The sequence below is a fragment of the Sabethes cyaneus genome, chromosome 3, assembly GCF_943734655.1.
Source record: "Sabethes cyaneus chromosome 3, idSabCyanKW18_F2, whole genome shotgun sequence".
NCBI lineage: Eukaryota > Metazoa > Arthropoda > Insecta > Diptera > Culicidae > Sabethes > Sabethes cyaneus.
The window spans coordinates 98,524,187-98,551,030 of NC_071355.1; the positions used below are offsets into that span (position 1 = coordinate 98,524,187).

At 37.6% G+C, this 26,844-nt stretch overlaps 1 protein-coding gene across 1 annotated transcript; it reads right to left on the reverse strand.

Annotated features, from left to right (window-relative positions):
- Window positions 1-2,106: 2,106 nt before the first annotated feature.
- On the reverse strand, window positions 2,107-10,896 carry LOC128744739 (venom serine protease Bi-VSP). Its single transcript, XM_053841948.1, has 6 exons — window positions 10,795-10,896; window positions 3,403-3,771; window positions 2,903-3,344; window positions 2,762-2,837; window positions 2,613-2,697; window positions 2,107-2,549 (listed from the first exon to the last, which is right to left on the reverse strand). Exons 1-6 carry the CDS (start codon window positions 10,856-10,858, stop codon window positions 2,107-2,109), a joined length of 1,479 nt encoding a protein of 492 aa, XP_053697923.1. The 5' UTR covers window positions 10,859-10,896.
- Between the last annotated feature and the right edge of the window lie 15,948 nt (window positions 10,897-26,844).

Here is a 26,844-nt window from a genome sequence, read left to right on the forward strand (position 1 = left end):
TCCGAAAACCCGTCTTCATGCTATATTTGCCATAGCTTTTTCGTTTGACTTCATTAACTTCCGTTCCACCTCCTTCTGCAACTTCGCCGTTGAGGGGTGTATCGAAGAACTGCTTCCATCTGTCATCTTCTCGTAATACTTGCACGTGTCATTAGCTCGGAATAGTTGTTCTAATGCTTCACAATCGCTGTACTCCTTTTGGCGCTTTTCATTCCTCAGGATCATAATCAACTGGTTCCTTGCCCGTCGGTAGTTGGTCAATTTCTCCTCAGTGCAGTAATCTAAGTAATTTTTTTTTCTCCAAAACTTCTTGGCATTCCCCATCGAACCAATTTTTTGGTACCTATACTACGAGGGTCCTTATTTAGTGCCGTAGCGGCCTCTCCGATGGCCAAGCTTATTCTGTCCCAACCGTCTTCGAAGGTTGAAGGTTTTCTCGGCAGATTGGGGTTATCTAGCTGCCGGATGTTCAGCCGAAGAGGACGGGTTTGATGCGTCTGGTATACAGGTAACCATTTTGAGCGCACATATACTGCTTCTAGGTGATGGTTAAAGTCAATTACCCACGCCACCCCATAGGGAACGTATGTTCGTGATATTAGAAAAGAATCTGCCACCTATGAGAATATGGTCAATCTGGTTCATTATATGTTGATCAGGTGATCTCCAGATGATTTTGTGGATATCTTTGCGTGGGAAAAAGGTGCTTCGGATCTCTAGGCTTCGGGTAACTGCGAAGTTTATTAGCCGTTATCGTTCGTGTCGGTGTGCAGTCTATGGGACCCTAGCGATCTGGGCGTTCATATGCCCGATAACTTAATTTCCCGTGGCGAGCGGCTGTCGTATATTGCCTCGCGTAGAACGCTTCCTTCTCATCGTCGGGTCTACCTTTGTGCGGGCAGTGCACGTTGATGATGCTGTAATTGAAGAAACGGCCCTTTTTCGCCAATAGACGCAATCTCTTGTTGATCTAGCCTAACACACGATCCTGGTTTCTGCCCAACACTACAAAGCCCGTTTCCAGTTCGTTGGTATTACGAAGTCCACGCGGTTCGAGCAGCACCCTGTCGCCACCCGCGAAATTTAGTGATCTACAGTTCCAATTATCAAGTTTCCATTCATCGCTTTTGTTTTGTCACCTAGGTCGATGCCGAATATTCCGATGCGTATTCACTTGAATTTCTGAAGCAGTTGATTTAGGTAGATTGCTTTTTCTAGGGCCACGCTACCGAGTCTCGTGATGGCGCTGTCATCTTAGGTGCCGAGACAGCACAGTGCCTCCTTACCTGTCCGTATGAAACCTTAGTTTCAACCGGGGTTGGTTACCCGATCTTCGCTAAGGTTTCTCGTATTCCATGGATCTGATATATTTTTACGAAGATATATTTCTGATTTATGGCACAATCACGACATTTCATTTTCAGAAGATTACAATTCAATGATGTTTGAAAAGGCGCTATCGATCAATTGGTCAATTAGTATTGGTACTTTATGGTAGTGATTGCATAGATTTGACAGATAATCTGTCAAATTGTATGGGCGAACTGTCATGTACACGCAACCATAAAGTACGAATTCTGGGCGGGCCTTTACATTTACGTTTGTTTGTTAACGTTTGGTCGATAGGACTAATTCAAAAATCAGGGTAGAATCAAGGATGGTCCGATCACTTTGACTCAATTTTAATTCATTTGGCAGTACCGTCTCAGTCGTGCAAAATTTAACAAAACCATTTATGGAATATTCGTAGAACTAGTTATGATCTACAATTTTGCTGAATGAATTTTTGCTGTATCTTTTGTAGTTACGGAGCTACAAAGCTAGTACCTCATTATTTACTATAAATGAACGTTCATTTAGTTACTAATGAGGTACTAACATTGTAGCTCCGTAACTACAATAGATACAGAAACTCTTTTCAGTAAAATTGTAGATAATAACTAGTTCTACAAGTGTCCCATACACAACTTTGTCGACGTTCTGTTATTCTGTTAAATGATTTGCCCCGCTCATTCTTCAAATGGAAAACTAATTTATTAAAAAAAAACAATAAATAAATTTAAATAAATCAGAAAAAATTTCGAATTATTGTAAAAAAATGTTTATTCAGATTGGCTGAGCTACTTTTTCTTGGATCCAGTCTATAAACTGTGTCACTCTTGTATAAACTCCGGGAACTTCGGCACGTGCACATCCAATACCGTAGGAAACAATACCCATTTGATAGTAACGGTATTCGGTTCCAACACGTTGGGGAAACATTAATGGACCTCCACTGTCACCCTGGCATGAATCCTTTCCGCCCTGTATAACACCAGCACATAGCACTGCGTTGTCGAATTGTTTGTCAGAAAAAGCTTTTCCTATTTTGCTGTACAAATCGCGACATTCGGAATTTGATATGACTGGCAGTTGCAACTCTTGCAGTACATTTGCAGATTTTCCACCTTCTTGCGTTCGACCCCAACCAGCCACAAACGGCATCAACCCATCCAGGGTACGAGTTCTTATTGGATCACTAGTGGGAAGACAAATTGGACGCACGGCATCTAATAAGAAGAAAACACTTGTAAGCTATAAAGCCATGTTAACTGAAGGATCTAAAATCAAACCGTTAAACGTTACATCTTCACCAAGATAGAGAATCGCCAGATCCGAATGACCGTCTTTTTTATCATACTGTGGATTCGTTACCGTCTAAATATTGGATTAATAGATATTAACAGATATTAATTAAACTACCAAAAGCTTGGGAACTAACCTTAACAACGGGAATATCAATGTGATTGGTTTCTGCATCGGTCGAAGTATCATGCTCTCCAAGGCGAACCGAAGAACTGAAAACATTGAAATATAAGCCATTACAAGGGCAAATCACTTAACTATCGTATCGACGACTCACAGATCGTTACGAATGCAATGAGCGGCTGTTAATACATGCCGTTTAGTGATAACCGAACCACCACACTTGAATGACACCTCTCCTAGGGTATTTTTATACCCAATTAGGGCCATCCACGGCCAACCATTCAATGCAGCAGGCACACCACCAACAACTCGTTGATGTTGAACCTTACTATAACCGCATCCCTCTTCAGGGTTGGCAAGAGTAATAAGATTGTTATTTTTCGGAACAGGAGGTCCATCGGTAACTGGTGCCGGCGGAGGTGCTACTGTCGGGGGTGGAATGACAGGTGCGTTAGTAACTGATGATTCCAGAGGACAGCATACGTTAGGTTGAATATAATTGCAGATAGCATTCGATTGCTGTATGTAGTTAACATACTGTGGATCCTTTTGACGTTGTATGAATTCATTCAGAAGAGATGGACAGTCTCGTAAGCCTGAAATACAAATATGTTAATATTGCTGAGAAGAAATATTTTTTGAAAGTGTGCTTACTAATGCAGTATCCTTCTCTGCGGTCAGGGCCAATACAATCTTCTTGATGCGTGGGAGCATTTGTAACTGGAGCTAGTGTCTGCGGTTTAGGTGTAGTCGTTGTAGTTGTAGTGGTAGTAGTAGTGGTTGTAGTAGGCACTTCAATGAAAGGTGATCTGGTGGTAGGCTGTTCCTCGTAAGAGACACCATCCGTACAGCAAAGAACCGGATAACCACCGAATACACGATTACCACAGCTACGTTGAGATGCAACCAAAAAGTTTACTGTGCGCTGTGTTCTATCATATTGATACAGGCGAACCAATGATGGACAATATTGCAGCGACTGACATACTCCAATTTGACCATTAGGAGTGTAACAAGAACGTGCTGTAAACAAAAATGTCAAAATTTATTATTATTGTGGTTGTTACAATTAAGCAAGGAACAAGCATATGCAAGTTTTTAGTTCAGAAAAATCCCAAATTTTAAATAGCCTGTGACGCCAACTCGTCTGTGGGCACCCTCTCAGAATTCAATGAAACTTTTTGTGTATAGAGTTCATGAATATAAGCAACTTTGCATACTTACACACTTAAAAAACAGTACCGAATTAGGCAAAATTTTGCCGAAATCTCAATTACCGACCGTTCGGTGAGAGCGAGATGCTCAAGTCTTGACGTATCTTTTCGAATTAGATTTTTTGGAATGATATTCCACCTAGCCAAACATTGGTATATGATAACATAAAATAGACTGCAAAGTTAGAAACCAAAATTCTGACAAATCAGCTACATTTATTGAGTTAAGCATTATTAAATGCTTAATATAATACAATTTTAAGCGCACAGCTAACTTAAAGCATAAAATTAAAACAGAAGAAAACTTATCCAATTTAAATTGGAGTTTCTCTTTTTCTTCTTTTTTAATTTTAGGTTTCGTATTCTGCTAAGACGCTCCAAAAACTTCAGTTAACTTAAAGCAGTTAGCCGATATTTTTAAAATAACTGATTCAATGTTTCCACGTTGAAACCCCTAATATCTGATATTGAGAATAAATTCAGAAATCAAGTTGCGCACACAGGAATCTATCTGGGGTGTGACATTGATTTAAGCGGGAATACAGGGTAAGTGGGAACGGATCTCACAACACTCTTCAATCTCATTTTCTCTAACCGAACCTTTCTAGAAATGAAAGATACAACTCAAACGCATGTATTAAAATTATAGATTATTTATAACAGGCATTACAAACACCAAAATTGGGTTTTAAATTTGAGCGTTATTTTCAATTTGCGTTGTAAGTTTGACGCACCTTTCTATAAATGATATTTTGGCCACAGATTTTACGTAAAAGTACATGTTTTTCTGACAGTAGGTAAACGTAATGAGTGTATTAACAAATTACACCCGAAAATTAGTTGTTTAATTTGACAAATGGCATTAAAAAATGGGTCGAAATAAGGTCGGCACTTCAAAGCACCCGGGGCAAGTGGGACCTATTAAAAATAAAGTGTTTCAGCACAAAACTTCCTGTCTTAATACATTTTTTAGATGTACTACCGAACATTTTCAGTTCAATTACATAATATTAAGCAGTAAAGCTTTAAAATAAAACCGAAACGGACTAAACCAAAGGGCCTAAAAAACAAAGCCCACTAGCACAGCTTATGAGGGAACAAACAGTTTGGTCAGATTTTGGTTACAACTAAACGAAGTTAATTGAATTTGGAAAAGCAAATTTAATATAATTCAGCAAATCTGCAACTGAAATTGAAACAATAAAGTGGTGTGGTTATTATAGCGTAACTATCTCTTATGAGTAGCTCTACCGAATTGGGCATGGTAGAACAAACAGATCATAATCGTATTTTCGAGCTATTAAACAATAGTGAATCCTAAATTACGTCTCGCAAGAATTGTATACAACGACATATTTAACTACATTTCATTACAATAATGCTTTACAGCGTAATTGCTCACGATCTGTGTTTTATATAAATTACTAGCTGACCCGACAAACTTCGTATTGCTACAAATTAACCTGTGTTGTACATAAATCATGAATCTCGGATGATCTTTGTCACAATCTCGAATTTTGCAAGTTTCTGTGGAGTTCAACCTTAGATGATTCATTTTTGCAGTTACGTAACTATGAAAGCATCCTAGGTAACCAACAAGCATCACCAATGCTATTCAAATGTAGGCCAATAAGCATATAAGTCGCCTTAAATGCTACTTAAATGCTATTTTGGCAAAATATACAGCTACTTTACTGATAACCTTCTTACAGTGCTGACAATGCTAATTCACAGCTAATTACCGACACGAAGAATTTGAATACAATTTTGGATGCCAATTTACAACACCTATGCAGTCAAAAAGCTAATATACAACAAAGTGCATTATAAAATGCCAGATATGCTGATTTACTGCTTTTTTAAATGGGTATGGGTAGTTTAATATACAAATTTGCAATTTTTCCTCACAGTAAAGTAGAAAACAACTCCCCTGTCCCCTCATTGCATAGCCAGAAAGCGGATAATAATATTCGCCATGATTGTACAACATTTCGCCGAATATCATTTTGCGAAAAATTTCTGTTTTATTTGTATGAGAGTCCATATCCCCCTACCACAGGGGTGAGAGGTCTCTAACTATCATAAAATAAATTCAAGACTCCAAAATCTCTCACATGCCAAATTTGATTCAATTTGCTTGATTGATTCTCAAGTTATAAGGTAATTTGAATTTCATTTGTATTGGAGCTCCCCCTCCTAAACAGGGAAGGGGTCTTAATTCATCATAGAAAAAATTTCTGCCCCCTAAAAGCCCCACATGCCAAATTTGGTTCCATTTGCTTGATTAGTACTCAAGTTATAAGGAAATTTGTATTTTATTTGTATGGGAGCCCCCCCCCCTCTTAAATGGGGGAGGGGTCGTAATTCACCATAAAAAAAATTCAGCCATCTAAAACTCCCACAAGCCAAATTTGGTTCCATTTGCTTGATTAGTTCTCGAGATAAGAAGAAATTTGCATTTCATTTGTATGGAAGCCCACCCTCTTAAAGTGGGGAGGGGGTCTAATTCACCATAGAATAGCCAAAAGCTACCGTAAGATGTATACAGATTTTCACTTCAATCAGTTAAAGGATTTCTCTAGAAAAATTCTAGAAAAATCGATTTTTTTAAACCTCCCAACTGTATATAACCCCTCATTTGAACTTTGAATGCTGAAAGAGTGGAAATTATAATTTTATTCTTGTAAATTGAGTGTCAGTTATTCAAAACAAAAAGAAATAAAACATGATGCCCACTGATAGAAAACGGTGCATTAAACATTAATGTAATAATCGTGAAATTTTTAAAGTGAATCAGAAATGGGCAACTCAATTTTTTAATTTACTATCAGTTACGATGGAGCACCTGACATAATTTTTTTCGTGGAGGCGAAAGGTATGTTATACACTCAAATCATTACATCATTTTCTGAATCAACGCGGTTTTTTCAGCGATTTTTGAATTCGAGTGGTTTTTTCGGTTATTTTTTAATTAACGCGGTTTTTTGCGAAGATTTTTGAATTACCGCGGTTTTATTCATAAAAAATTAGGTCGATTGATACGATGTAGCAAAAAACGAGTAATTTTTAAACGTCATGAGTAGAGATATCCGTTAATCGTGCAATAAATTCAATTAATCAAATGGTATCGAACAATTATTTGAATAATTTTTAATCGAATACTGCCAGCACAAGTGGTTGAAATAATCGAATAATTGATAGGAAATAATAAGATTCATTTAGCTATAAATAAAGATGCCCGCTAATCGTTCAAATATTTAGTCTAATCGAATTAAAATGGAAATTTTCGAATATTTTTTAAGCGAATACTACTAGCATGAATAGTTGAATAAATCGATTAGTGAAGACAATGCTCACTAATAAATCGGGAATCACATAATTGAAAATTTTAGACATCACAAATCATAGGGATAGCATTATCTATCAACATTCACATTCAACATTCATTCTGTAAAGTTAGCCGAAGTCCCACGTCGAAATCTCAATTGATTCAAAAGCTTACGTACAATATTTAGTTTGGTTTCTAATTTTTCAAATGGTCCGTGTTAAGTAAGACCGAACCAAGTGACAAAGCTCTGATTTCGAGAAAAACGCATTCAAAGTTTCCTGCTCTGTATGATTTATACCTAAATATCAATTGTCCGAAATCATCACATAACTTTGGCTGTTTGCAACATTTATGTCTGATTAGATTAAAATGTAGCTTAGAAAGTTCTTGATCGTTTGCTGTCATTAAATCATTTTTTTAAATTTTGCGGCTTGGTCCGGTCTGATTTAACACCGACCAAATATGGAAGAATTTTAGTATTCTAAAATGCTAAAGAAGCAATATTGTAAATAATAACTGACTCTACAAGTAGGGGGGAGTAGTCAACAGTGAGACAACAGGAACAGTGAGTCAACGGGAATAACTACGCCATAAAACATTCAAGATTTAAAATCTTTTTATGGAAAGTAAAGTTTGTGAATCTACATCGTATAGTGTAGTTTGAGAAAAATTTGTTGATTTTTAAATATATTTTTCAGCAAAAATGATTTGAGGTGGGGGGGATCTCAAAGTAATTTTATTTTCGATCATTTTCAAGTAATTTTCAACAACAACATACATATTAAATTAAAATTAAAATAACTGCTCAAAGTAATTTATTTTCGATCATTTTCAAGTGATTTTCAACAACAACGTACATATTAAATTAAAATTAAAATAACTGCCTGGCATTCCATATTAATGAGAGTTAATGTTTTGATAAATATGACAATCGAATTGTTTGCTAACTACGCTAGTTCACTATTTTTCATAAAACATTTCTATTGGTAACATTGAGACGCAGAGACGAGGGTACCACTGAGACAAAACTTTCGCCATGCCAATTTTTTTGATTTTATGTTGTGTTCAATTCAATTCATAGGGATTGACTGTAGATGAATTCTTGAGTGTAAGTTAAAGCTCAGATGTCCAGGATTTATCTTTTATATGAGTACCAGCTGACCCAGTTTGTCGTATTGCCACAAATTAAACAGTGTTGTACATAAATAAAGTTTTTGAGGAGTTCAACCTTAGATGATTCATTTTGGCAGTTACGCAACTATGAAAACATGGGTAGTTCAATGTACAAATTTGCAATTTTTCCTCACGGTAAAGTAGAAAACAACTCCCCCCATTGCTTAGTCAGAAAGCGGATAATAAAGCGCATAGCAATATTCGCCGTGATTGCATTACATTTCGCCGAATACCATTTCGCGAAAAACCTTAAGCGGAGTGTACGATTTCACGGAAAACTTTTTCGTGGAAACTACCATTTGACAGGGATGATCCTCTCCTTACTCGCTGTCACTCATTCGGACCCAACTAAAGGAAAGATTTAGAGGTCAGAAGACCTAGGAAAACAAATAAACCTAGACATGCCAAACTTGGTTCCATTTGCTTGATTAGTTCTCGAGTTATGAGGAAATTTGTATTTCATTTTAATGGGAACCCTCCCCTCTCTTAAAGCGAGGAGGGGTCCCAATTTACCACAGAAAAAAAATCTGGCCTCCAAAAACCCCTACATGCCAAATTTGGTTCCATTTGCTTGATTAGTTCTCAAGTTATGAGAAAAATTGCATTTGATTTGTATGAGAGCCCCCTTCCTAAACAGGTGAGGGGTCCTAACTCATAAGAAAACAAATCTCGCCTCCAAAAACACCCAAATGCTAAATGTTGTTCCGTTTGCTTGATTAGTTCTCAGTTATGCAGAAATTTGTGTTTCACTTTCATTTGCATGGGAGCTCCCCCTCCCCCTCTTAGTGGGGGGAGGGGTCTCTAATCATCATAAGAACCTTCCCTGGCCCCAAAAATCACTACATAAAAATTTTCGAGCCGATCGGTTCAGTAGTTTTCGATTCTATAAGGAACATACCGACAGACAGAAATCCATTTTTATATATAAGATAAGATAAATCGGAATTTTCGATCATGCCCTACAATACTGTATACTGTATAGGCATAATAAACAGCACGACCTCTAAACTATTCTTTATTACCCAAAAATATGGTTTAAATTGAATTCAAATAGGTGTCTCAGTATGCAATATTCGTTGTCTTACTCTTCCCACCTATTGGATAACAGTAAAACAAAAAAACACCTTCACTTTTGTGGCTGTAACTAATTTAGCTTATAATCAAACCGATCGAAATTTTTTTTCAAATAATTAGAAGGATATACCTTTTAAATGGCTTGAAGAGCTCGTAATTTTTTAAAATTTTTGGAAAAAAGTGTCTCACTGTAGACGTCTCTCCCCTATCCCATAGACAACCTTAAAAGGTTATACTTGCTCAAGGTGATACAGTTAAATGATCAGAATCGAACTTAAACGGGTGAGCCACATTTGCTAGTAACTGAACTAACTGCAAACTGTATGAATCATATCTTTAAACTGATGGTTGAAGTAAACACCCGCTGATTACAAAACAAATGTTAAAATTCTTAAGCGATTTGCATCAGTTACCCGACTAAAAGTCAACTAATAAAAAGCCAATAAACTTAATGTTTTAGGTATTTCTATAGTGTTTATAATTTTAGATAATGATTAGCGTCTGTTCAAGTCTTCTTTGAAAGCCTCCGAAATCCTAAAATCACAGTCAACAGTGTTAATAGCATAAATAACGCGAATAAATACACGTAAATATATACACAATTTAAGATATGCATATAAAATACACATACATAAACTTATCACATGCGCACACAGAATCACTTACAAATGTGTCTAATACGTACTCACTCATATATATATAATCATTGCTAAATTATCATCGATTAGTCACACAAAACTAATTATCAAAATGTGCCAATCTTGGTATTACAACCAACATCTTTCCGTTCACTGATTTTCAGGTTGAGTGATGCAAATCGGCAACATATGATTGTCATCTCCAACGTTACACACCATGCGAACTGTAACTTTAGCATGACCGATTTGTAAATTTTGTTTGTCATAGTCTGACTGATGCCACAAAAACCAAAACGAACGCCAATCCGAAACTGTAAAACGTTTCGGTGAAAGACTTCAACTAGAAGGAAACGAACCGGCTTTTCGTGAAACATACAGAACTAAAAGCATTTCAGAACACACACTAAAACGAATAATATTCAACAAATGTGTTTCCCACGATTCTCAACATTGTTGTTATTCAAGGATTTTTTATAATCCTAGTCCACGAATTTAAACAAAAACCTGATTCATACTAAAGCTATTTTGGCTCTAGTTTCGTTCGTACAATCACTTTTACACTAGAAACTTGTCTATAAATGTATAATTTGCTATTCTAGTTCACATTTTTTGGCAATACCTTGTGGATAAACACTGCTCACAAACAAAAAAGAAAACAATGCTAAGCCTAAGACAAACTTCATAGCTGACAATAATTAACAATTTAACTAAAGAATTTAATTAAAATATAAAACAAACTTATACAGCACTTGTAAATAGTGTCCACATAAGAGCTGCCCGTTCTTGCGCGTACCGGCGATGGGACAAAACTAAATTAAACCCGTTCTCTTGGCACTGATTTAAGCAAAACTAGATAAACAAATCGCGAATCACATACAACTATTCACACCAATACTGACATATGCGTCACTAACGATAACGATAAATACAGTGAAGAACAAAACTTCAGAGCATTCTTCGGCATAAGTTATATCGGATTCGCAAATTAAATTCTGTACAAAACAAATAAACCGAATAAATAATATAGTAATCTTATTTCGTTTAAAAACAGTTATACTTTTAAATGTAAGCATTTTATACACCTGCAAATTTCATACTGTAAGTGGTTTGACATTATTGTGGGCTATGCTGTAAGCACGCGTAAAATTGCCAATTAGGAAGCACCTTGCTAAAGCGATGACGCTGAAGCAAGGTGGGGTGATGGTCCGCCGAACTAAACAAACTTTTGGACAAACAACCAACCGGTTCAGCAGCGGTGGCGTGGCTGAGAGCAGAAGTAAACTTAAAACAACCAACAACAAACGGAAGCAGGAAACTACAGTGCTCTGAGCATTCTTTCTCGGTTGTGTCATGAAACATTGACACTTTTTGCACTAGCACTACTAACTAGTAGCCTGCCATTACTCTTTCCATCTACTCAGTGTTAATTGATATTCACCGGTGACCTGTTGATTAGTAATCGGGGATTTATCAAACTTATGAATCAGTGCGTAAAAGGTCAGGCACATCCTGTAACGTATGGTTTAGTCCTTTTTGATATTATTTCATAGAAAATGGTTTATTTACCTTTTATAGCTTGATTTCTCCTAGCTGACGCCTATGTAACTCCTAAGGTAAAAAGTGGGTGGTAGCCTTTACTAATCTATATTAACAAGCACAAACAATTGCTTTCTCAACAGATACTCATGTCCGAAAACTGGTAAAAGCGTTTTAATATCTCTAAGGTAGGAAAATTAGATTAGAGAGCCATTTAAACAGCATTTACTAGATTCGTAGTACATTTCTTTTTGGCGGCTTATGTAACACATCAAAAATAGACATTTGATAATGCAATAATGGAGGCACATGGTGTACCACTTTCAACTGCAAGGAAAAGAATATAAGGGTAACCAACGCATTTTGGACCCCATCAGCAGCTGTACATAATTTGGACACTTACAACAAAATCAAATGGAAGTGACCAAATTATGTGCAGCCCTAGGACCAATTAAAAATATTACGGGTCTAAAATTTTCCGAAATAGAACAACTGTTTACACAAAATTTATATGTTCACACAGAATTGTTGTCATATATATGTATACAACATACAAACCATGTCAAAAATTACAACAAAAAAATTCTCAAACAACAAATGATTAACTCATGAACTTACTACGAAGAACTAATAATACTCTTATAATTCATCTATTGGCTTCATATTGATTATAATTCATTTTTATTGTTCGTTTGAGGATTCTTACAGGATACTTACAAAGAAACGTGAATTGTGGATAATAGAGGCAAATCACCGTGACGATATTAATTTATTCGCCGTAGTGAAGTGACAAACAGCATCTGATATATGCCTTTAAGAAACCTGTCAAGCTAAGCAAATCAATCAATGCTAGACGATTAGGACTGCATGTAACAGCACAATAATGTCTAGTGATTTGAATATTTACTCAGCGCGATTAGTCAAATGTGATCTTTTCGTCTCCCTGGGCAAACACCTTAAGTTTGTAGCTCTGTTCGCAGCCAACCACTCAGAATGCATCAATCTTAGCAGACCATTTGCATTTATTTAAATCGCCTGTAATTATCTAATTACTTTATCGCACGATCCAGAACAAGTAGCAGTTGCGATATTGGAACATATTCAGTTCGGTTAACAATCGATCGCCCTTATGAAAAGAATAGATCTGAGGAATTCAGTAAACGGTCTAACAACTCCTCCGATGTAAATATTGAGAATCAATTGAAAGTACTTTGTGATTCCAAACTATTCTGTGTTCATGGTTACTTGCAACCGGAGATGGCTCGATTACTTTGACTCAATTTTGATTCATTTAACAATACCACCTAAGCAAAGCAAAATTTAAAAACGATTTGCATGGGATATTTGTAGAACTAGTTATTATCTACAATATTGCTAAACATAGGTTTGCTGTATCTTTGGTATTTACCGTGCTACAATATTGCTAGCCCGTACCCAAACGAACGTTCGTTTGGTTACCAAGAGAGTAGCAGCTGTATTGCATTATAAATACAAATAACACAGCCCAGCTTTATTTAACAAAATTGTAAATAAAAACTAGTTCTACAAATACGCCATGCATAACTTTTTCAAATTTTGTTTGGCTTAGACGGTACTGTCAAATGAGTCAAAATTGAATGTAAAAGTGATCGAACCATCCCTGCTTGCAACACTTTACCTTAGTATAACTTTTGAAATATACAGAATTATCACATGAAACTGTACAAAGCGCCGAATGGAAGTCTTGCATGTTACCTCTTATGGGGTTTTTCATAAATATGAAATATGAACCTCAAATGGAAGTGAATATAAAAAGAAATGGATATTTTAGACATTTTTGGAGTTCAGACAGTAATGCATATATTCAAAAATTTAGCAATATCTGCGATTCACAGGGCCTGAGAAATGCAGTGGGTTCGAATCCGGATATAATTGGCTCAGCTTAACGCTTTGTTCCGCTAGATTTGGATACTATCAACACCACCCAGGTAACCAGTAAGCATTTCCAATGCAATTTAAATGCAAGCCAATAAGTATTTAAGTTGCCTTAAATGCTATTTTGGCAAAATATGCGGTTACTTTACTACTAGTGCTAGCCCTCTAATAGTGTTGACAATGCTTATTTGCAGCAAGTTACCAACAAGAAGAATTTAAATAGAATTGTGGATCCCAATTCACAGAGAACAGACATCCAAGCGAAAGGTCCCCACTTGGATAAAACTTATGTCAAATTAGTTGGGAAACTACAGTGATGATGTCGCTAAAGGCGCATAAAATTCTACACTAAACTCACAACAGCTAGCTTGTGGCGCTAGCATAACGCTTACAGTCCATATATACTAGCGCCAGAGAAGCCAAAGGTTGTCAGTGTGCAAATCAAAAGAATCATTTAGTTGGGAAACTATAGTCACAGACAAACAGACATAACACTCGTTTTCCATTCATCGTACCGATAAAACCATCATTTCAAATTTGAGCTTAGTTGGGAATGTCTCCGTTTTGGTCAAAGCGGCGCTTTTTGACGAAAGAAGGGGAATTCCCCATAAAAAATACTTGCTACTTCGAGGGACACCCATATTGCTATTTGATATTTGGGAATGTCGATCATAGATGGTGCTAGTGTTCAGGCTAAATGTGAGGTACGATAATTTTTGTTGATTTTTCTTCCAAGAGTTATGTCTGTTTGTCTGTGCTATAGTGGTGGTGACGCTAGCATATTAGGTGATTTTAATTTGAAATTTTATCCAAGAATTCCCGAAAAATTTGTTCCTGAATGGATGTCTGTTCTCTGTGGCCAATTTACAACAGTTATGCAGTTAAAAGGTTAATAAACAGCAACCTGCAGTATAAATCGCCAGGGATGCTAATAAACGATTGATTTACTGCTTATACTCATGCTTATTGGTTACCTGGGCACTTTCTTCTATCGAATCTAATGGCAAAAAATAAACAAAAAGCCTGGATTCGGTCAACCAGTAACATAGCTATATATTTTGCTATATATTATATTAAATTTTGTAACCGTGGACGAGGTGATAAATATTGAGTAAAATTCATGTACTTGACGATTACAAATAAAATATAATTACTTTAGATAAAAACGTGTTCTCACATTAACTGTGTTGAATGGAATAATAATGATCACTTCTACCGCTGTCACAGCGACATCAACCGAGTGACAGGCGGAACTGTCGCTGGAGAGCCCTGGTGGCGAATCTGTTTAGGGTTTCCAGTTGACCCAACATTAATTAAACATTAAAAAGAAACATTATTCTATAAAAATTTTTAATCATTTACGCGTTGAACCTAATTTTGATCATAATACCCATAAAGCATACCCACGACTGACATAAATGAATAATGAATATAGGGTAACGGCACCAGTACTGATGTAATACGACGCCAAACTCTTAATAGTTATATAACTAAAATTGGCATTACTTTTAATTGGTGTCGTCAGATTGAGATGATTTGAACGAGATCCACGTTTCGCCATTGGCATATTTCAATGGACCGTTCTAGAGCACATCACGGGAACCGGTGATGCGTTTGTTTCTCAACGGAAATCCATTCTAGTTTCACTATTCATCATGTCCAACGACGGGAGGAGAAAGTTGGGTGCCGCTACGACGTCCGCCGATTGGAGAATCATGAGGTAAAAAGGGTGGATTTCGGATGAAACTTGGAGCAAGATCGACGAGCGGAGAGAGGCGAAAGCCGGCATTGAGCGAGCGCGGACCAGATCGGCTAGGACAGCTGCTCGTCAACGATACGCCGAACTGGAGAGGGCTGTTAAACGTGCTTGTAAGCGAGACAAGAGAGCCTGGACTAACTCCCTAGCCGTACAAGGAGAAACCGCCGCCGCCAATGGTGATATCCGTTTGTTGTACGATATTTCTCGCCGCCTTAGTGGTGCCAGCATGAATACAAACATGCCGCTAAAGAACAGAGCTGGTCAACAGCTTAAGCGATGGACTAAACATTTTGAACAACTCTTCAGAGTTTCAAATGTCAGAGACCAACAAAACCTGCAGCGCCTACAGTTCGTCGAATTAATCGTGTCAGCGCCATCGCTGGATGAAATTGTAGCAGCCATCAAGAGTATGAAATCCAATAGAGCGCCTGAGATAGACTTTATTTCAGGCGAAATGCTCAAAGCTGACCCATCTTTGTCAGATGATGTATCAGCTTTTCAGCAATATATGGGAAACCGCAACTTTTCCGGTGGACTGGATCCAGAGCATATTGGTCAAAATCCCTAAGAAAGGAGACCTAACTGAATGCGGTAACTGGCGTGGCATCACCGACTTCGTGGCCGACTCAACCACGAAAACATCTGGGGCGCACTTAGGCGTAGAGGAGTTCCAGATAAGCTAGCCCATCTCATCGAGGCTCAGTACGAGGCATTCTCGTGCAAGGTTTTACACGACGGTGTCTTGTTCAACCCCATAAGGGTTACTGTTGACGTGAGACGAGGCTGCATTTTATCACCGCTTCTGTTTCTCATCGTTATGGATGAGATATTAGTTGGAGCAATTGACAGTAGACCAAATCGAGGATTGCCTTGGAATCCTCTAACGATGGAGCAGTTAAATGACCTCGACCTAGCCGACGACATTGTCTTGCTCGCACAACGCCGAAACGATATGCAGAGCAAGTTAGATGACCTCTCCGAGAGCTCCTAGGCAGCAGGCCTCACAGTCAATGTAGCGAAAACTAAGTCTATGGTAGTGAACACTGACAATTCCATCAACTTCACAGTAGCGTGACAACAAGTTGAGCAGGTAGACGCCTTTCAATATCTTGGTCGCCAGGCAACGCCCGATGGTGGTACCAAGACTGATATAGCCACACGGATCAAGAAGTCCGGGGCTGCCTTTGCAGGCCTGCGAAACATTTGGCGCTCAAACCAGATCACTCTACGTACGAAAACCCGAATCTTTAATTCAAACGTTAAATCCGTACTGCTGAATGACTGCAAAACGTGGTGTGTCTCAGCGGAGACAACGCAAAAACTGCAGGTATTCATTAACCGGTGCCTGCGATACATCATTCGTGCCTGGTGGCCTGATAACTGGATATCCAACGAGGAACTCCATCGTCGGTGTCATCAACGGCCGATAGCCACGCAAATTCGTGAACGTAGGTGGAAGTGGATCAGACACACCTTGAGGAAAGGAGCGAACGAGGTTTGCAGAGAAGCACTCGACTGGAATCCAGAAGGACAACGTAGAAGAGGCAGACCCAGAGGCTCATGGCGACGCAGCCTAGCAACGACATCCGGGCTGTAGGCGAAAACCTGTTCTGGCGACAGGTAAAAGCCATGGCGGGTAACCGTCAACGTCTCTGATTTCATTCCTTTGTTCCGCCGGACCGGCAGACATTGACACATAAGTAAGAAAATAAGTAAGTACAAAGGTATTCATATTTTTTAAATTCTGTATTCAATATAGGTAGGGTATGTTGCTGCATCGTCGTAATTGCCTATTCCCGTCCTATCCAACACGAATTATTAAAAATATCAGCATTTTTATGGCACACAATGCAAAACTAGTTATTTCCTAAAGGCGTGTTTAGATTGACAACATGTGGCATGCAACTTTTTCCAAACTGTTGCCCGATGTTTTCAAGCAACATAGCAACTTATAACAAATGTTTATGTGGCAACAGAAGCAGCATTGAGTAACAACTAGCAACATGTCTCATATCAAATGTTGCATTCTACATGTTGCAAAAATTGCCCAGTTTAAACGCACCTTAATATTTTAGTTTGTTGTCTGTCATACGCGATCAATTAAAGTGAGCTGAGATTTTATTTAAATGCCATTTTTCATTGAAGAATTCCTAGCAGCCAAACTTTGAACGTTTTTTCGTGCGACGAAGAAGAAAATGCCGACTAATCGTTTCAATTTCCGTCATTCAGAAATGAAAATAACTCACGCAAGGCATTGTCGTTATTCTACAGCCAAGAAAACTTGCCTGACCTGCAAACATTTTGCAGAATAACATTTGTCATGCCGTCCTACACAAATACATACGCGCTAGCTTCGTAAACATTGTTGTGATTTTTAGTTCGGACGATGAAAAATTTTGATGGACGGATTTTAAAACGGTACGACAAATTAAAGAAATAATATCAGTTGCGTAATTTCAATAATATGCTTTATTAATCGCTTTACAGTGATTTCAAAGTTAACGGACGGAAGCTTAGTGTGTTTTATTCAAATCAGCCCAAGAACTTTTGGAGTATTCATTAAATCCATCCAACAAATGATGAAAGTTAGAATGGCTTTACTTACTACGACGGGAATTAGAAATAAACCCTATCCAGCTTCTTACGAGCCATAATGGCGGACGTGTTCGTAATATTTGAACAGCATTTTTGACATTTCCCTAATACATCGCACGCTTTCTTTCCGCACATTCCTTTAGTTTGCCGTAAACGCGCGGAAAGAAAACGTGCAATGTATTGGGGAAATGTCAAAAATTTTGTTCATATATTATACGAACACGTCCGCCATTATGGCTCGTAAAAAGCTGGATATATTTTTCTACGAAAGTTTTTTACTATATGGACTTAGGGCTTAGTGCAACCAGCGAAAGTTGACTGGATTATAAATTTGTCATTTCGAGCATCGCACACAAAATGGACTTTGAAAAAATTCTAGTTGTATTTCGCTGATACCAGCTGTGCAACGGTTGGATGAAAGACATTAACTGAAGATTTTTTGCACTTTCGAACGAACCGGATTTTCATATAAAAAATAACGAGCGCTACATATATGCAACTCCACATCCACACACTACAACGAATTTGTAGTGTTTGACCATAACATCATTTTCGTTTTTATCATTGATTTTTTACGTTAATCTATAATCTGGTCATATCTTTATCTATGAACACTGCTCACAAACAAAGCTAAAAAGTACTTTAAACCTAATACAAATTTCACTGCTGACTGAATTATTCACAACTTTACTGCAAAATTTAAACAACATACTAACAAGCTTTAATAGCATTTCCAAATAATGGCTACATGAATTCTGCTTGTTTCGACGCATGTAGAAGGTAATATAAAATGAAATGAAACCCGAAACGAAAGAATAATATATAAACAAACGAACCGAACTACTAAAACACACCAACACTGATGATGCACTTCAATAAGGATAACAATAAGTGGAATCGTCGACGAAATCTCAAAAAGCTGTTTACGATAGTTTAATCCCGGTACAAGTTTAAAACAAATCAGCAGCAGTCTAAATAAAGTCGCAGTTTATATAAATATCTGGTAGCCGACTTCAATTTTATTTTATGTAAAGTGACGTGATTCAATGTGATCCTCAATTCCAATTTTACACGCCTGTAAGTTTCATACTTCTTGTGGCCAGACAAACGAAAAATTGCCAACAAACTGGTTTCACGATAACGTAACTGTGATCGGAAGTAAATTTAAATCAATCAATGTACAGAGACATTGTTGACATCATGACAAACCGCTAACACTTTTTTCACAATTTGTAGTTGCAAATACTGCAGCTAATCCATGATCACTGTAATATGGTATTGATCCATCAAAAGCTGGCAGATAACTATTGTTGATCTGCAGATTAGTAATCGGGGAATTTTCAAGTCATTAGTCAATGCGTTACAGCTTAGACACATCCGGCAACGCATGGTTTAATTCTTTTGTGCCTGTTTCATACGTAACGGTTCAATAAACTTACCATAGCCCCTACTTATTTATATTAGACTAGCTAACCCGACAATCTTCGTATTGCCACAAATTAAACTGTGTTGTACATAAATAAAATTTTGCAAGTTTCTGAGGAGTTCAACCTTAGATGATTCATTTTGTAACTATGAAAGCATGGGTAGTATAATATACAAATTTGCAATTTTTCCTCACAGTAAAGTAGAAAACAACTCTCCATTGCTTAGCCAGATAGTGGATAATAAAGCGAATAGCGATAACCGCCGTGATTGTATAACATTTCACCGAATACCATTTCGCGAAAAACCTTAAGCGGAATGTACGATTTCACGGAAAACTTTTTCGTGGAAAGCACCATTTCGCAGGGGTGATCCTCTCTTTACTCGCTGTCGCTCATTCGGACCCAACTGAAGGAAAGTTGTAGAGGTCAGTAGACCTAGGAAAACAAATAAACCTAGACAGAGCTGATTTCTGCGGGGGGGGGGCTGCCCCCCGCAATGGCCGGCGCTTCCGACGGCGGGTCGCCGGCAACACTCGCGGCCTACGGCCTTCTCGCCCTGAATCATCTAGAGTTAGTATAGATAGTTTTTGGCGGTCTTTAGGCCATTGAAAATTAATTTTAAAGTTTTTGAAATTGGCTTGAAAAATCGGAGGGCAAAAAATAATTTTTGGGGTGCAAGTCGAATTTTTTTTAATAAAATCAAATTTCTGTTGGCTCGCCTAAAGAACTCGAAAAATGAGTGTACGGAGTGTTAACGAGTCTAATATCAAGCAGAAATGGAAATTCAAACAAAAGAATTTGCAAAAATCGCCATTTTTTTATTTTTTCGTCTCGGTTCTTGCATGGAAAACAATCTATACCTATAAAGAAGGATTTCTGTCTGTCTGTCTGTCTGTCTGTCTGTCTGTCTGTCCTGTGTTCCTTATAGAATCAAAAACTACTGAACCAATCGGCGTGAAAATTTGCATGTAGAGGTTTTTGGGGCCAGGAAAGGTTTTAGTGATGGTTAGAGACCCCTCCCCCCACTAAGAGGGGGGGCTCCCATACAAATGAAACACAAATTTCTGCATAACTCGAGAACTAATCAAGCAAATAGAACCAAATTTGGCATGTGGGTGTTTTCGGTGACAAGAATTTATTCTAGGGTAATTTGAGACCCCTCCCCTCTTTATAAGGGGAATTATAACTCCTCTCCCCTTTAAGAGGGGGGGTTTCCATACAAATTTCCTCATAACTCGAGAACTAATCAAGCAAATGGAACCAAATTTGGCATGTGAAGGTTTTCGAGGGCAAGAAAATTTTCTATGTTGAATTAGGACCCCTCCTCACTTTAAGAGGGGGGGCTCCTGTACAAATGAAATACAAATTTCCTCATAACTCGAGAACTAATCAAGCAAATGGAACCAAATTTGGCATGTGTGTGTTTTTGAAGACAAAATTTTTTTCTATGATGAATTGGGACCCCTCCCCACTTTAAGAGGGGGGGGGCTCCTATACAAACGAAATACAAATTTCCTTATAACTCGAGAGCTAATCCAGCAAATGGAACCAAATTTGGCATGTAGGTGTTTTTGGAGGCAAGAATGTTTTCTATGATGAGTAAGAACCTCTCCCCACTTTAGGAGGGGGGGCTCCTATACAAATAAAATACAAATTTCCTCATAACTCGAGAACTAATCAAGCAAATAGAACCAAATTTGGCATGTGGGTGTTTTCGGTGACAAGAATTTATTCTATGGTAAATTGAGACCCCTCCCTCTTTATAAGGGGAATTGTAACTCCTCTCCCCTTTAAGAGGGGGGGCTTCCATACAAATTTCCTCATAACTCGAGAACTAATCAAGCAAATGGAACCAACTTTGGCATGTGAAGGTTTTCGTGGGCAAGAAAATTTTCTACGGTGAATTAGGACCCCTCCCCACTCTAAGAGGGGGGGCTCCTGTACAAATGAAATACAAATTTCCTCCTAACTCGAGAACTAATCAAGCAAATAGAATAACATTTGGCATGTGGGTGTTTTTTTTGGTGACAAGAATTTATTCTATGGTGAATTGAGACCCCTCCCCTCTTTATAAGAGGAATTATAACTCCTCTCCCCTTTAAGAGGGGGGACTTCCATACAAATTTCCTCATAACTCGAGAACTAATCAAGCAAATGCAACCAAATTTGGCATGTGAAGGTTTTCGAGAGCAAGAAAATTTTCTATGGTGAATTAGGACCCCTCCCCACTTTAAGAGGAGGGGCTCCTGTACAAATGAAATACAAATTTCCTCATAACTCGAGAACTAATCAAGCGAATTGAACCAAATTTGGCATGTGTGTGTTTTTGGAGACAATTTTTTTTTCAATGATGAATTGGGACCCCTCCCCACTTTAGAAGGAGGGGTCCTATACAAACGAAATACAAATTTCCTCATAACTCGAGAACTAATCCAGCAAATGGAACCAAATTTGGCGTGTAGGTGTTTTTGGAGGCAAGAATTTTTTCTGTGATGAATTAGGACCTCTTCCCACATTAGGAGGGGGGGCTCCAATACAAATGAAATACAAATTTCCCCATAACTCGAGAACTAATCAAGCAAATAGAACCAAATTCGGCATGTGGAGGTTTTTGGAGGCAAAAATATTTTCTACGGTGAATTAGGATCCTTCCACACTTCAAGAGGGGGGGCTTCTACACAAATGAAATACAAATTTCCTTATAATTTGAGTACTAATCAAGCAAATGGAACCAAATTTAGCATGTAGGAGATTTTTGAGTCTTGAATTTATTTTATGATAGTTAGAGACCTCTCACCCCTGTGGTAGGGGGATATGGACTCTCATACAAATAAAACAGAAATTTTTGCGAAACTCAAAAACCAATCCAACTCGAGAAATTCGAGACTCTTCCATAAAACATTAATCAATAACAAGACCACAAAAACTATCTATAGTAACACTAGATCATTTAGGACGAGCCGGTCGCGAGTGTTGCCGGTGACCCGCCGTCGGAAACGCCGCCCACTGGGGGGCTTGCAAAACTCGAGAAGTGACAAAGATCATCCGAGATTCATGATTTATGTACAACACAGGTTAATTTGTGGCAATACGAAGTTTGTCGGGTCAGCTAGTAACATATATATGAAAAGCAAAAATAGATTTGGTTTTCACGTTTAAACTTTAGGTAAAAATGTATTATTTTTGCTCGATTGCAAAATTCTCTGCCCAACACTGGAAGGACAAAAACTTTATACAATATTTGTAATAGCCTTGTTGACTAATGTTTTATGGAAGAGCCTAAGATCTCTCGAGTTTAATTAGTTTTTGAATAACGCAAAATTTCTGTTTCATTTTTATGAGAGTCCTTATCCCACTACCAGAGGGGTGAGGGTTCTGAAACCATCATGAAATAAATTCACGCCTCCAAAATCCCCCACATGCCAGATATGGTTCCATTTGCTTGATTACTTCTCAAGTTATGAGTAAATTTGTATTTCAATTGTATGAGAGCCCCCCTCTTAAAGGGGAGAGGGATCATAATTCACCATAAAAAAATTCCTGTCTTCTAAAAACCCCACATACCAAATTTTATTCCATTTGCTTGATTAGTTCTCGAGTTATGAGGAAATTTGTATTTCATTTGTTTGGGAGCCCCCCCCCCCTCTTAAAAGGAAGGGGGGTCTCCACGTGCCAAATTTTGTTCCATTTCCTTGATTAGTTCTCGAGAAATAAGGTAATTTGTATTTCATTTGTATGGGAACCCCCTGCTAAAGGGATGAGGGGTCTTAATTAATCATAGAAAAAAATTTTGCATCCAAAACCCCCACATGCCAAATTTGGTTCCATTTTCTTGATTAGTTCTCGAGTTGTGAGAAAATTTGTATTTCATTTGTATGGGAGCCTCTTATAGCGGGGAGGGGTCATAATTCCCCTTCTAAAGAGGGAAGGGGTCTCAATCCACCATAGAAAAAATTCTTGCCACCAAAAACACCCACATGCCAAATTTATTTCCAATTGCTTGATTAGCTCTCTACTTATGCAGAACTTTGTGTTTCATTTGGATGGGAGCCCCCCTCTTAGTGGGGGGAGGGATCTCTAACCATCATAAGAACCTTCCCCGACCCAAAAAAAACCCTACATGCAAATTTTCACGCAATTCGGTTTTGTAGTTTTCGATTCTATAAGCAACATACTTTGATCACTACCTTCTTTATTTTAATATCTTGTGTAACCTAAATTTATACGAACAGACTCAATTTTTCTGTTTTTTGAGTATTTAAACGGATATTTATCCTTTAGGAACATAAACTAAACGTCAATAATGCATCTATTGGCTTCATAAACAAAGCTGATGTTGAACGTCGCATTTGATTCAGTTGAAAAAAAAAATGAAGAACACAAAGATTTTGAATGCTATTCCGTTGTGTGTCCGAAAATTAATGGATGCCGTGCTGTGCAAAACGATATGTCACACCAGGCTGTCGCTGGAAGTACAATATCTGGAAGGCAGTGGTGGGACAAATTCTTTTAAAACTAGAATCGTTCGAATCAGCAAGACATAGGCAAGACGCGTGAAATGGATACGAGAATGGAAACTCTAAACGGACGAAACAAAATTCGAACTGTGTTACTGAACGTGATGGCAAACAACCTACACCAGCTGCACAAAGCAATCCATGCCACGATCGAAAAAATCTGGATGAAAGAAGAAATGCCTTCAGACTGGCTTGATCGTCTCATTTCCCCGATATACAAGTGTCCTTTCTTGTTCAATTCGGTTGTAGTAACTATCGGAGCATAACACTTCTAAATTCCGCCTATAAGGCACTCTACCGTATTCTGTTCAACAGATTGAGACCGTTATCTGAATCTTTTGTCGGCGATTACCAGTATGGTTTTCGAGAAGGAAGATCAACTACGGATCAAATGTTCACCTTGCGTCAAATCCTTGACAAATTTCGGGAATACAACTTGTGGGCTCACCATCTGTTTGTGGATTTTAAGGCAGCGTACGATTCAGCGAAGAGAAATGAATATATATGGACATGTAGCTCGAATGCCAAAAGAACTGTCAGCGAAAATAGTGTTCAGCAGAGAACCTTGGCGAGGTCATCGGCTTCGAGAAAGATCACGCACTCGTTGGGTGTGTGCGATCGAGGAAGAGCCGCAGGGTGACTAGAGACTAGCAGCCCAAAACCGAGAATCCTGGAAATCACTAATATATATGGCTGGGACCCGCTAATATGGATTGTCGGCTGTTGACGTAAAGTAAAATAAGTAGGTAACTGAAAGTGGTGGGTTCGTATGTGGCGCAAATTGAATGAAGAGCTTCATGAGCTCCACATGCAACGCACGGAGAACATTGGAAGAGCTAATGTGATAGTCTGAGAATGTTTTTCGTGGAGTCATCTAGAGGTTTACTGGCGAACCTTGAAGGGAAGTTCGCATTTCAGCAGAACAACGAACCGAAGCTGCCAAGAAAATCAAGTTTTTCTTCCGGTCTTGTCGGGTCAAGCTCAAACTCCACAAAGCATGGAGTTGGACCTCAACTCCATCAACAATTGCTGGGCGATTCTCAATGGCAGTGTTGACAAAACTTGTGTTATCAATAAAAATAAGTACTTTAAAGCACTGGGGAGATAAGATAAGTAAGATAAACTTACTTTTAAAGACCACATCGAAAGTATTCAAGCAAAATGTAATAAATATATGAAATGTTTACATCCTCTCATTAACAGAAATTCTAGACTTTGTCTGAAAAATAAACTATTGATTTACAAACAAATTTTTAGACCGGCGATGTTATATGCCGTTCCGATTTGGTCAAGTTGTTGTATTACGAGGAAGAAGAGTCTTCAGAGGATTCAAAATAAAATTTTGAAAATGATTTTGAAGCGTCCTCCTTGGTTTAGTACATTAGAATTATATAGACTTACTGGTGTTGAAACCCTAGAAACTATGTCAAACAAAATTATTTCAAATTTCCGACAAAAATCGTCGCAATCCTCTATTGCTATGATTAGGTCTCTTTATAGATCATAAGTTAGCTAGGTTAGATATTAGGTTAAGATTTTTTTTTCCTTACATTTAGGTTGTAATCCCTACTGCTAAATAATCTTAATTGTCGTAACAAATCACAAGAAATCAGAATAATAGTATATAATGCAATTCTAATAGTGTTGAAAAGTCACCACTTGTGATTGAACACACAATATGATATAGGATAATTACTCTTAAGTATTTTATGTATTCGATTATTTGCCCCAATAAAAAAAAAGCACTGGGGAGCATAGATAAATTCCAAAAATTGACGAATAGCTATTTGTATCGCGCATGTCTGGATGCGATGACCGATTATACAGCGAATAAAAACTTCAACGCTGTTTTTTCTCGACACCAGGTTTTCGAATTGTACAGAACTTTTAATGTAAAAAATACTCTAATGAAACCTACTGGATTTTGAAGCTCTTTTTCATCTAGTTTCTGATTCATGTGATTTAATTCGTATCCGTCTGCCCGTAGTCGAGTAATTCAGAGTCAAAATTATATTTTTTATATTAAAAGTTCTACAGTTCTCAAACAAGCAAAAATAGAGGTATACTATTTTCGGTAAAGATATGTATTTTTACTATTTGTTAACTTTGTAAAACATGAAAAAGTCATACAACTACTAAAAAAAGCGTTAAAATAGAAAAACTGATTTTAACGATTCATATATAAGAAATAGGATTTTTCTAACTTCACCGAAGAGATAGAAGGCTACTGTCTTCAACAAAATTTCTTGCTATAATATGCTCTAAAACTTTATAGAACACATAATATTATATTGAAACTGAGGAAAAATACCTTTTTTAGGATTATTCAATTTGAATTCCACCAGAATAGAACCTTTAATTTCAAGTAACTCTTTCGAAGGTTCCATAAACCTAAGAACAAGTTTCCCACCCAAAATTCTAATGAGCACGTTTTTTGGTTTTGGATCACTGCAGATAGGGGAGATTGACAATTTTGTTTTCCCATATGAAAACAGAATTGTCAATGTTAGTCTAATGTGCAACGTTTAAAATACAAAAAAAACGAATCAATTCGACTTTCGCGTGATAGAGAAAAAAAATATTTAAAATGAGCCAAAAAATATGGCACTAAAAGCCTCCCGAACTAAATACATAAGAAAAATTAAAAAAATAATGAGATCGGCACTTTATTTTGTCTAACAGTGTATTATAAGGTTGAACAAATACGCGCCATGAACACCAATGAAATTAAAAGTGAATTATGACTACTGAACTATTCATGAATGCGCTATAGAACAGTCATTTATTTATATCCCTTTACGAATAGTGTATCAACTAATATAAGCACCCACGCTTTTGTGGGTGTATATTTCTAACGTCGATGTCCATCCGCAGCTTTATTGATAACGTTTTAGTTTGCTTCCTTTTATTTTATCGTCGTA